The following is a 12,529-nucleotide window of genomic DNA, read 5'->3' as shown; positions in this document are numbered from 1 at the left end:
TAAACATATTTATTTATTTTCTTTTTTTTAAAAAAAAAAGTATTTCCAGCATGTACCTTGCTCTTTTAAAGGTAATGACTGCTTGAGATTTCTCTGTGCAGCAGCACTTTCTGCATTAGCCTTTAGGAATATATCTGCAACAGTAAGTAGAAATTCCATGCTTGCACAAAGGTATATCTCTTGAACAATCATGTCAAAAACAGTGCCATCTCTCCCCTGCTTATAGTTTATATCCACCATAACTTTCTTTTCAAATCCATGCTTCATTTCCACCATCCTGAAAGACCATTAAAGCAGCATTTAAGGAAACAATAAGAAAAGAGCCACAAATACTGAAAAATACTCGATTCTCTCCATATGCAATACATTAACAAAACTGTACTGAAAAAGTGATACTGAAAACCTTGAAGCTTAACCAATGCTTTAAAGCATAAGAAATCAGTATCAACATAAATTCTATAAAACTTCAAAACTGACAAGACTCCTGCATATCGGCAACTGAAGGTGTTCATAATTTTAACAACATAGACTATTACAATTATTTGTTTACATTTCAAAGTGTTATACCTAAGTTTGTTATTCTTTGGAAAGAAAATCTGAGTCTTACTGCTCACTGGTTTATTAAAACAGTAAATTAAAAAAAAGTAAAATGATAGTAAAAGAAGTTTCCTTCAGCACTTAGCTACTTCAAGTTTGTCAATAGCACCTGTATTGGTCTGTCACAAAAAATCATATGGAACAAATGGCAAAAAGAAAATACAGGTCTTATTCACAAACACTGAAATTGTAACATGTACAATAAGAACTACCTACATCAAAAACAGTTGTTTTTAAAAGAACAGTAAAACAGAAATATTTGTAACTCTATGGCAAACTCCAATAAAACAGTAATTTATGTCAAAACACAGACCTTGGTGTAGCCTTCTGGATTGACTGTCTTTTATCATCTAATGTACAGTTTGCTAGCTTGACTGAAGCATTCATTGAACCATCTGATAACATTTTGACTGCAGCTGACATTAAAACTAACTTAAACTCTGCAAGCTTCAACAAGTCATCTCTCTGATCCAAATTTGTAACCTGTTTAAATGGAATGAGAATATATTTGTAGGATTGCTTACAGGAAATGGAGATTACACACCAGTGTGCTATACAGCTTTATTGTAACTGCTAAGCATTCTAATAACAATATACTAAATGATAATTCAAAAGACAACAAAAATCAGTAACACACAGAGAAAGTTCTGTTAAAAGAAAGCTTTACCTTTCTATAAGATTGTTAGAGCAAGTCTACATTAGTGAAAGGGTAACTGTGCTTAAAAGAAAGTAGAACTGTCATATGTAGGTTTTGATTTTTTTTTTCTGTTTTTAAGTTTAACAATATGCAGATTAAGCAAAAAATGTCAAATGTGAGAAATTATTTTTTTTTCCCTTATGGCTATATGGAACACTACATAGTGTCCAGCCAGTCTTCAAAATCTAAACTAATACCCTTTTTTACAACAAAATACTAACATATCTTTTGTCAGAAATTTGCTGACAAGTTTTAGCAATTTAAACCAAGAAAACTAAAAATGCATTTGTACTGTGATACGTATTCTAAATCTCTCTCTGCAACTTTACTTAGGTGTCCACACAAGTATGTATAACTAAAAAAAGGCCTGCATTCCTCTGTATTTTCCCCCCCCAAAGAGTCTTTTAATCAAGATTAAAAGATTTTAATCAAGATTTTAATCAAGTCAGCAAATTTGAAGTCAAATCACATCACAGAAGCTGCCACGTATGATGTGTTACCATTGGCCACTGTCTTTCCTGACAGCTGGTTTAGTTAAAATAATTGTTTATCATTTATATTGGTTTTGTTATTAGTACTAGAAATCATTCTCTCTGCTCATAAACCAAAATATTCCTGTCCATAATTTCCAGGACTCTAGGCATCCTCAAAATTATTTCTTTCTCCCTGAAACCAAAATTATACCTACCTGTTTTGAATTTGGACTATACAGCACCAATGTCAGGGAGTCGAATCTGAAATCCAGTTTTAGTGTTGTTTTTATTTTTACAGGTGAGTGCAATTCTACTACAGCTGATGTCACAACTGTTACACCTTTCAGAAATTAGAAACACATTAAATAAAATAACTTGACAGCAAATATGGAAAATAATATGTATCCTCAAAATCACTATAATAAACTACAGCTTACCTATTCCTCCACATGTAAACCCATTACAGTTAAATCCAATCTGGTTGAGAAAAATCACATACATTTGAGAACGTAAAATGCTGTGTATGTATCTTTTATATGCAGTTCTGACCACTTAAGATATAGGTATACAGCTTCCTTTAATGGTATACAGTACTTCATGCTGGAATCTTACACAGAACGCAAGTTCCTACTTTGATTTTGAGTGTGTGTTAATGACAGTTAATGACAGTTAATGACAGTTAATGACTAATGATGCCTACTCAGTAGGGATAACTTTTAGTAATGCCAGAAGTAGTCAACATGAGCCAGCAGTGTGCCCCAGCAGCCAAGAGGGCAAAACCGCATTTTGGGGTGCAGAGCCAGCTGGTTAAAAGAGGTGATTCTCCTGTTATATTCAGCATTGGTGAGGCCTGCACCTTGAATATTGTGTGCAGTTCTCATCCCCACAACGTAAAAAGTGTGTTAAGGTCCTTGAAAGCTTCCAGAAGAGGACAGCAAAGCTGGTAAGTGCTGAGGACACATAGCTTGTTTAGTCTGGAGAAAAGGAGGCTGAGAGCTGACCTTACTGCTCTCTGAAACCTTTTGAGAAGCACAGAGGGAGGTACTGGTCTCTTGGTCTCTGCTCCCTGGTAACTGATGACAAGACATGCAGGAATGGCACTAAGCCACCCCACGGTAGGTTCAGACTGGACACCAGGAAAAATTTCTTTACTGTGAGGGTGGTCAAACACTGAAACAGGCTTCCTGGAGAGGTGGCTGCTGCTTGTCAGTGTTCAGAAGGCAATTGGACAGTACTCTCATTACAACCCTAATTTTTGATTAGTCCTGAAGATGTCAGGCAGCTTGACTAGAAGTTCTCTGATGGTCCCTTCCAACTACACTACTTTGATCTATTCTATACTTACGACAAGACAAACTTTTAAAATACCAATAGCAACAGAACGAGCATACAGAGGCAAAAGACTAAAAGAGCAACTTTCTAAAGTTAATATGTTACCAAATCCAGCTGACAGACTTTTATGTGCTTCATTACTGCCAGAAGAGCAGTAAAACACATCATTCTGTAAGACCCACTACAGCAGCCTAGTTGGTCCTAGTCATTACCATTAATGCTGGGTATGCTTGAACAAATGATGTCAAGATAACAGAGGAATACTGTTAAAAACAAACGAATCTGGCACCTTTTCATAAATGTTATTACAACAAAAAGAATAAGTTGAAAGGAATACCTAAAAAGCTAGACAACATTTGATTATAGAATACGTTACCTGCAGATTGCTGTGAAGTACTCTGGATATCACTACAATGGCTAGTTGTATCTTTTGGTTCTGGTAAAGGTGGTGATGCATCCGAGCTTCCACATATATTTTCATTTAGTGTCCTCAATATTGTTGTAATATCTTCCTGACTGAGAATTAGCTTAAAAAAAACGATTGTTCATAAACGTAGAACGTACCTATTCATTGAACTTTTGGTAACTGAAATCTAAATTTTTAGATAAGTAAATAAAGTTCATCTAATTTGAATCACTAGTTAGGAGACTAAAGAAATAAGAAAAAAAGTTTTCTAAAATCTGCACAACTCCTTAAAGTAAATTATAGAAATCAAAACTTGTTCACACATTTTGTTTTTTTTCCACAAACTTTCTTTGTAAAGCTACAATTTAGAAATTGACTTTTAGAAAATACAAAACAGTTTAACCTACAGTTGCTTAAAATTGTTAAGCGTGTTTAGTCAAAAGGTACTTCACAACAAGGGTTACTAGTTTTATTTCAAAATTTAACAAAAAGGTTTCCTCATACATCTAACATGCTTTAAATTTTATGACATTTAATTTAAATGAGAATGTGCACTAACTGAAGCTTGCTGTAGGTATGAATTCTGCAGTTGACCATGTCACTAACAAACTGAAGAATAAAACCCAAGTTTTTCTACTCTATCCTTCAAAGATACCAAAAGACGCATAAAACAAGGCTATAAAAGCACACTCATTTCTAAATGGCAACAGTAATATATAGCACAAAGTCTATCTGCTGTATTGCAGATGAAACCCAGATCAGAGCAAAAATGTATTCACTTCCCTTTTCCTGTATGAAACAACAAAATCCATTCTACCTTTGTGTCTTTAGATAAAATAATAAGCTAGGGAGCTTGGGATTTTATGGACAGGAAAAATAAATCTATTAATAATTAAATATATATTATTTTTATAATTTGATATTAATCTATTAAATTAAATCTATTAATAAATCTAAGGTTTTTAACAGTTGCTTTCAGAAAAGACTGCTTACATTCATAGGTTTGAGTCGTCCAGATATTTTAATATCAGGAACTTCAGTATACCATGCAGCAGCTAAATTTCGTTCAACAACTACTTCCAGATTGAGTGGCTGCAGCAGCTGTACTTCACTTTGCAATGTATCCTGCTCATAGTATGATCTGTGAAGAGAAACAAAGTACTATCAGCACAACATACTACTTACATGTTCTAACAAACATGAATATGTTTCGGTCTTTTCTTGATCTTTTTGAAAAGTACTGTAAAACAGTCTTCATAGCTGAGTGTACTACTCCTAAAATATCTAGTTAAAGCTTTGCTCCAGCAACTAAACATCATTTCTCGGCAGGGAGGAGATATATAGACCATATGTCCTGTATACTAGCTTTTTGCAAGTTATGACCTCTTATCAGCTGGAGAACAGTTCCTTCTCTCTTCAGTATTCAACTGTTTGAAAATCCCCTTCCTCTTCCGCTTCTGCTCTTAATCTCCAGCACCAAAGCCCACTTAAAAATGTTTCTTTACATCTATCTGTCTTTATTTATTTCCTGATAAAAATAGCTTAAAAAAAAGGTTAAAATACCCATTTACAAGTGGGTTTAACTTGTCCCAAAGCAGTGAATAATTCCTAAATTTATTAATCTACATGACAGTCTGTAAACAGACATTTGCTTCTATTAAAAGACATGTAGATTGCTGTTTGTCCTAAGCCATATATTTTAAATGTTAGTTATTAACTTGCTGTTATATTTCAAGATAATAGTGTATCTGACAATAACCAACCAGTAATTATTTTGGTACCAACTTCTCAAAGCTCTTCAACTGATGTATTCCACTATGACTATAGAAATTTGAAAAATCTTGACACAACATTACCTGTATAACTTCAGTTCGCTCAAATTCACTGTCATAGAGTCAACAACAGGTGGGAGATTGTACCAAGATTTTGATTTAGCAATAAAAAATTGGTTCTTTACAGTAATTAGACCAAGATCAGCCACCAGGACATTCGCAGACACTGCTGATTGTGGAACTATCACAACAGGTGCTTTGATATTGATATCTAGTGCCAAACGAGAACTACGCTCTGCTAGCTCTTTTACACCTGTAGCTGCTTTCTCTGCTGCTTGAACGGTTGCCTCAGTAAGAGCTTCTTTGGCAGCTTGAAAGTTATTTATAAAAGCCTAGGAAAAAATACAGAATTTGGGAGTTTTATTAAGAATTATATTACTTCAAGAACTCTAAGAATCATAGTATTTTAAATAGCAAACCATCTAAAGACACTACTTTTTCTAAACACTTTAATTCTTTAGTAGGATAATCTCTCCCAGAATATGACAAAATATGCCTATATAAAAATTAAATTCCACACTAAATATTTGATAAGTCAGATGGCAACAATAATGATCTTGTAACATGACTTGTATGAATTATTTACTCATTTGATGTGTAAAAGATTGATTTATTTAGCACAATGTACAGAAAAGGCATTCATTTTCATGGCTTAATACTTATATTTCATCACCACAAAACAGTGTATGTATCTATAATTTGCCACAGATCATTAAAAAAAAAGGGATAATATTAGCAAACATTACTGCTTAACCATCCACTCCACAACAATGAAAATATAGAGAAGAAAAGTAAATAGTTCAATCATATATCCAGCAAAGGTTTTGCAAGATTGCAAGAATTCTAACACAAACAGGCACCATCTTACATGGGATGCTTTATCCTTTTCTAGATTTGGCAATGGTGTCTGCATGCTAAGGGACATCAACTCGAAAATTTAACTTACCAAAATAGAAGAAACAAACTTGTTGACAAAAACTACTTGAATACACCCAACTGTTAGGCTCATACTACTGTCAACAACATCCATGTTTGCATATGCAATTCCATCTGTAGCATTCACATAAGATATCATTTTGAAGTTGAAGACTTCTTTTCCTGTGATGTAAAGAGCCTAAGGAAGAAAAACAGAGCCTCTCCAATGTAAAAACTTATGCTAGAGAAAACAAATTCCAAAATATTATCTCACGCTTCTAAAACATTTTTAGTTTAAATACCTTAACAGTAAATGAAACAAACAAACAACATCATCATCTTTGAAACAGCTGAAAATACTCAGTTAGAATTTCATCTTGAACAATTCTTTTGATTGAGCCTAATGAGCAACCAGGAATCACAGTTGCACAAAATCAACAAAATTTTGGTGTAACAATACTGGCTACAGAAACAAGTCTGCCTGTAGAAAATAGTACTCCTAGCAAACAGGAAAAAAAAAACAAAAAAAACAACAGATTTCACAGTTCAGGTCAATTTAGCATCTATAATCCATTCATAAATCAATGACACATGCAAATACATACCTTTTTATACAATGCCATCTCGTCAGAATCCATGATAATGATGTTCTTTAATTTTGCAGTTACTTCTGTTTCTGCTTTTTTCATGATCACTTCGCTATCCAGACCTTAAAAAAATTGACATACAAAATCTAGAGACTCTTCTGGTTACAAAGTTTCGTGCTTCTGTTATTAAAATTTTATTCTTACCTTCAATGTGAATTTCAGCTATTCTATGTTTTTTCTCTCTAATAAAGACACGTAAACAAGATAAATCCGCACAGATATTGAGGTCGATAACATCTTCATACTTTGATTTTTTTGATGCTGTAGGAAATACAAAAAAAAAAAAAGCAGTTCTTCAAGGAGGAGACATAAATAATTTTTCTTCAAAAAGAGACAGAAAATTTAGTACCCCTTCTCTGAAGTCTATAAAGTCTACAGTGTGGGTGAGATGCACAGCACTCATTCTAGCAGGTAGGACAGGAAGGAACTGCTTGCATATACAGTAGTCTTTATGTGTTTCACAAACTTTGGTATACACCATCAGTACTTTATTAATTGAAATTCATTTTATATATATCCACATGGCACAAAACAAAATCAGAAATACTGTATTCAGGAATAAGCAGTTTACTTCTAATAGTGTTAACATGATAGCTGCATTAATATACTCTTCTACCTGTTCTATCGATGAGTCATTTGCAACTAAAGGTCTTGTTTACATAATGAAGGAGATCTGCACTCGATTTCCTAAATCCAAGTTTTAAACAGCTTTTCAGATGAGATATTTCATCAAAGTATTGCATGCATGCTAACGTCTTCTCAATCCTTAGACTCAAACTACAGTTCCATAAATATATTAGGTTCAGTCATACCATTTTATTGTACCTTGCTAGCAAAAGAAAACTCCTCAGCCAAGACTGACAACTGACAACTGACAACTATCCCCAGTAAAAGTTTAGTTTGCAAAGTTATAGAGGAGTAGGGGAGGAGGGAAGAGAATCACCTAAGAAAGTGTATTTTGTTGTTGTTCATTACAAGGCTTTTCAGCTGTGCAATGCCTACTAACTGCAAACTTCTTTACCATGAGGGTGGTCAAATACTGGAAGAAGCTTTCTAGAGATAGTTGACACCCCATGCCTGTCACTGTTCAAGAGACATTTGGACAATGACTTCATTAACATACTTTAACTTTTGGTTAGCCTGGAAGAGGCCACGTATTTGGACTAGATGGTCTTTTAAGTCCCTTCCAACTATACTACAACATACTAAATAATAAATAGCAGAGAAATTGTCATATGTTAATAAATAAGAAATTGATTTAATCTTTTGCCTCTGAGAACTCTATAAGCTACAAACAAGCACTTCAGTGTTTGCTTTTATCGCAAAATGGCTCAAAAATACAGAAGCACTGAATCATCTGTTCACAGCTCAGTAAGCCACAGACCAGAATCTGTAAGTTCACAGAACATCATATGGACACAAATGTACCTTGTGTCCAAGCATGTCCCAGTACAACTGAAATTAAAACCCACCATGAATTAAAATTATCTTACAGCAAAAATAATGAAAAATATCGTTAAATGGAAGAATTTTTTTCAACAGAGCATTTTTTCCATCCTTTATTTATTTGTTCTATTGTTCAGCAGAGTCCTACAAAACACTTTCAGAAAAAGAGCTGAGAATCTAAACTTCTTACTAATTTGACAGAACATTCAGAAATCATCAACTGAAAGACACTGTGTAACATTATTACCGCTTTTTCCACATCCCATCCCAATTGAACTCTCATCAATCCTAAGGCAAATACCTTTCATCTTCCACTGTAGATCCTGAAAAACAAAGGCTACAAACCTTATGTTCCCCTGTTTTATTTATAACCTGTTGTGCCACAGAGATCATAATCACCTTTCCTTTCATTATGTTTAAACAATTAACATAGCTGATTTCATTTAAGTGGATATGGAAAACAATTACACAAATCCCCCAAAATGCTGTGCACCCAAAAGCTTGCTTATTTTTCCCCTAATACAGGTAATATTTCAGTCTCAAATTCTTCTTCAAAAACACAATCAGGTAGTATTTCACCTGTCTCCCATGACAAAAACATGAATACTTGTAACACTGAACTAGTCACTATGAGTCACTCAGTATGAGTACTAGCCACTGAGTTACAAACACAGAATCATACAATGGTTAAGGTTGGAAAAGATCTCCATGATCATCTGGTACAACTGTCCCCTACCACCAATATTGCCCACTAAACCATGTTGCTATGCCAAATATTTCTTTGTAGAGGCAGCAACCTTCTCGACAATCTTGTCAAATGTTGCAAATGTGATATTGGGGTTTAAGGATATAGAACTAGTACAGATGTTTAACTCAAAATGCTTGTCAGAATTCATGTCAGTGAAGGACGGCAGCCTCAGAAAGATCTCACCAGTTTACCAGGTCAGTCAGATGACAGAGCTCCTTGAAATCACTTACACAAAAGCAAGTATTAAAATACTTTAACAAGAATCATCTTGAGAATTATCCTATGCCCTACTTTTTGTATATAGGGTGTGTTTTTTGTTTATTTTGTTTTGGGGTATTTCGATGATAATACCAGGAATCTAATTGTTTTAAAATTAATAGAAAGAAACAATTGCAAAGATCTCAGAGAAGTCCTTCTCACAGCAGAAAGGAGTATTATTGACATACTGCTACTAATTTCAAAGCAGCTCCCAGACACAACAGCAAGCAAGGGAGGTATCTATTCGTTTGCTGCTGCTTCACATTATCAACAAATCAGACACATCAAATTCCTGGTGAGAGAATGGTAGGACTGCATGACAAGCAAGTTATTCACAAGAGACTGATGTTCCTCAAATAACGAGGATAAATTAACTGTAAGGAAATCAAAAGCCTCAATTCATACCAGAAAAAAAAAAATATATATATATATATATTTATTTATTTATTTATTTATTTATTTTATGTGGTATGTGCCTTGAATAGACAAAAATAAATCAATCATAATTATTACTGAATAGACAGGTACCTATCTTGTGCCTTGTGCTCAGCGTGAGTGACAGAAAACACTTAGAACATGGAAGGAGATGAGATGAACCTTATTGCAGTAGCACAATTCCTTCAGACCAATATTATTGAATAATTGACTGGTCTGCATCCCTTTCAGGATGCAACATTTCTTCTGAATACCAAAGAAAGCAAGTAGCCCTAAATTTATACGTACAAATCAGGCACCTACAATAGTACCAGGTACCTTTGATAAAGAGACTCACCAGATCTCTTGTAAATTGCAGGAATTTACGTGCTACCTATGTGTCCCTGAAAACATGGTAATTTATATTAATGAAATACATGTGGTGTATTACCTGCATCTCATAGCAAAAGATTTTAAATGCTCAAACCCAGCTTCCACTAAGCAAGGACCATCTATTTATTACATTACAAACTAAATCCAAACTCATGTGCAAGTTCATAAATCTAAAGCAACAATTCCAGCAAATTATGTCAACAAAATTGGTGCCAAACAGAATTTATTCATTCAGCAACTGAGTAGCTCACTAATAAACAAACCTGTCCTGGAGCTTATGAAATGCAGCAGTGTCTATTTTGTATTCACATCTACAGTCAGTGCCTACATATTAATAAATTGCTAAATGAGTGGGTTACAATCCTAAACTAATAAAAATATATTTATGATAGGAAGAAGGATGGTGAACAAAGTCATCTCACTGAATAGTTAAATTCACATTATGCTATAACTGTGAAAGCACAAAGTTGTCTAGAATGCATTCAATACACTTATTAGCAAAAGTTTTCATCTTCATGCTAAATTTTCTAACCCATCAAGATCTTTATTTCTTTAATTTTTATTTAATTTTATTTAATTTATTTCTTTAATTTTTATTTTTATATATAATTTTTATATTTTTTTTATAAATATTGTAATGCAAAAATACTTTTCTCATTATATTGCAGAACACCATTAGGAATATAATCATTTCCAATAAGCTACCATTCAACACAGTTTATCATAACTAAGAAAATCCGTAGACACGTACCCAAACAGCATGCTTACTCTTTCTACCTCAGGAAATGTCAACAGCTGCAGCAACTACCTTAGCTCATTTAATTATACAGTTATTTCTCCACTACACACTTCCAGCAAAGGACTAACACCATACCCTGGCTACTCAATAATAATTTGCTAGCTAACATTTTTATCACCATCAAAATTAGAAAAACTGTGAACTTATAAAAAAAAAATAGCAAATATTTCTGTTTTCTGTCTTACTTTGATGAGGGAAGAGAAAGGAAAGATAAAAAGAATAAAGAAACTTACTTAATTTCTTAAGAACATCCTTCTTCTCCTCAATTTTTTCCTGAACTGGTTCGTCTGCAACTTTAGTTTCTTGTTTGGGTAGAAGATTGTTTACATAGTTCATGGCATTCAGGAGAGTTTCAGTATGCAGATGAACATCAAGAGAAGAGAAGTTCACCTGAAAGAATAATCAGATTGTTAATTAATCAGATTATAAATGAATCAGTCCCCCAAATGTAGAAAAAATATGTTTAAATATATATGTATCATACCTTTATCTTCTGTAGAACATTCTTATACACAGTCTTCAGTTCTGGTCCATTAATATCAGCCTATTCCACCAAACATGCACATAAACAAGACAAATAGGAGATGTTTGCAAATTTCAAGTTACAGCTTATGATATATAAGTTAGTCTGTTTAGGGATCAGACAGATTTTGCACACGACATTCAATATATGAAGAAATGGTTACGTAAGGAAAAAGCATTTCTCAGTGATACTGTAGTCTGTAATTAACTTATGATTCAAAAGAAAAGTCTGCTGTTTTCCCACCTTTATATACTCCAAAGTGAGAAGATCATCTTCTACATTATCCAAAGTAGTAATTATGTAAACTGGTTTGCCATTATCATCTTAAAAAAAAAAAAAAAAAAAAAAGTTTTATAGCCTATAAACTAGACTATTAGCAGTCATTACTATTTAATTTAAAAAGCTCTTTTGCACACCTAAAATAGATGCCTCATCTAAAATCATCAGCACTGGAACAAATTTGCAAAAGCATTACTAACAGAATAAGCTCTAGAATTATCTTCCCTTTTTTACACCTTATATTTAATTCTAGAAGTGGATCTTCCTCGACTTACAAAAGAAACCCCTGCAGGCTTTTTGAAGACACATTCAAAGTGTTATTAGCTATTAATGAATCATTTTTTTGACCAGCATACAGACACTTACCCATATACTCTGGGCACAGCAGACAAACTTCATGCAGGAAAGCATTTGCAGTCATGTCAAACGTTCTTAATTTAAGTTCAGTGCCCAACCCTACAACCTCAAGCTGCAGCACAGGTGTCTCCATATTACCAGTAAGGCGGCATAATTTTATTAAGACCTATGAAAAAAAAAAAAAAGGGGGTAGGGAATTATCTTCTTAGCTTTTATATAGGATCATATATTTACATATACTTTACTAGTTAAGGCATATCGATCATTAAACTTTATACAGCAAAAGACATGGAAAAAATAAAGAGTTCAATGAGCAAAATTACTAGAATACTGTTTGATGCTATTTTAACAAAAATTGTATTACATGTATGTATGTTTGAGGAAAGTTACACTTATAGGAACTCATTAATTTT

At 33.5% G+C, this 12,529-nt stretch overlaps 1 protein-coding gene across 4 annotated transcripts in view; it reads right to left on the bottom strand.

Annotated features, from left to right (window-relative positions):
- The window catches only part of VPS13A (vacuolar protein sorting 13 homolog A), a 125,156-nt gene that overhangs the window by 62,659 nt on the left and 49,968 nt on the right, over positions 1–12,529 (bottom strand). For all 4 annotated transcript variants that reach the window (XM_068665862.1, XM_068665861.1, XM_068665864.1 and 1 more), the window contains exons 26-38: positions 12,126–12,282; positions 11,724–11,803; positions 11,442–11,501; positions 11,191–11,347; positions 7,044–7,160; positions 6,858–6,961; positions 6,284–6,451; positions 5,362–5,669; positions 4,499–4,646; positions 3,476–3,626; positions 1,983–2,107; positions 911–1,080; positions 57–277 (exon numbers count right to left, since the gene is read on the bottom strand). In XM_068665862.1, coding sequence (XP_068521963.1) covers positions 57–277; positions 911–1,080; positions 1,983–2,107; positions 3,476–3,626; positions 4,499–4,646; positions 5,362–5,669; positions 6,284–6,451; positions 6,858–6,961; positions 7,044–7,160; positions 11,191–11,347; positions 11,442–11,501; positions 11,724–11,803; positions 12,126–12,282 — 1,966 coding nt within the window. The remainder of the gene's footprint in view (positions 1–56; positions 278–910; positions 1,081–1,982; positions 2,108–3,475; positions 3,627–4,498; positions 4,647–5,361; positions 5,670–6,283; positions 6,452–6,857; positions 6,962–7,043; positions 7,161–11,190; positions 11,348–11,441; positions 11,502–11,723; positions 11,804–12,125; positions 12,283–12,529) is intronic.

Source organism: Anas acuta, chromosome Z (genome assembly GCF_963932015.1).
Source record: "Anas acuta chromosome Z, bAnaAcu1.1, whole genome shotgun sequence".
Taxonomy (NCBI): Eukaryota; Metazoa; Chordata; class Aves; order Anseriformes; family Anatidae; genus Anas; species Anas acuta.
The sequence above is the reverse complement of the archived record's forward strand: the minus strand, read 5'-3'. Positions and strand labels throughout refer to the sequence as shown.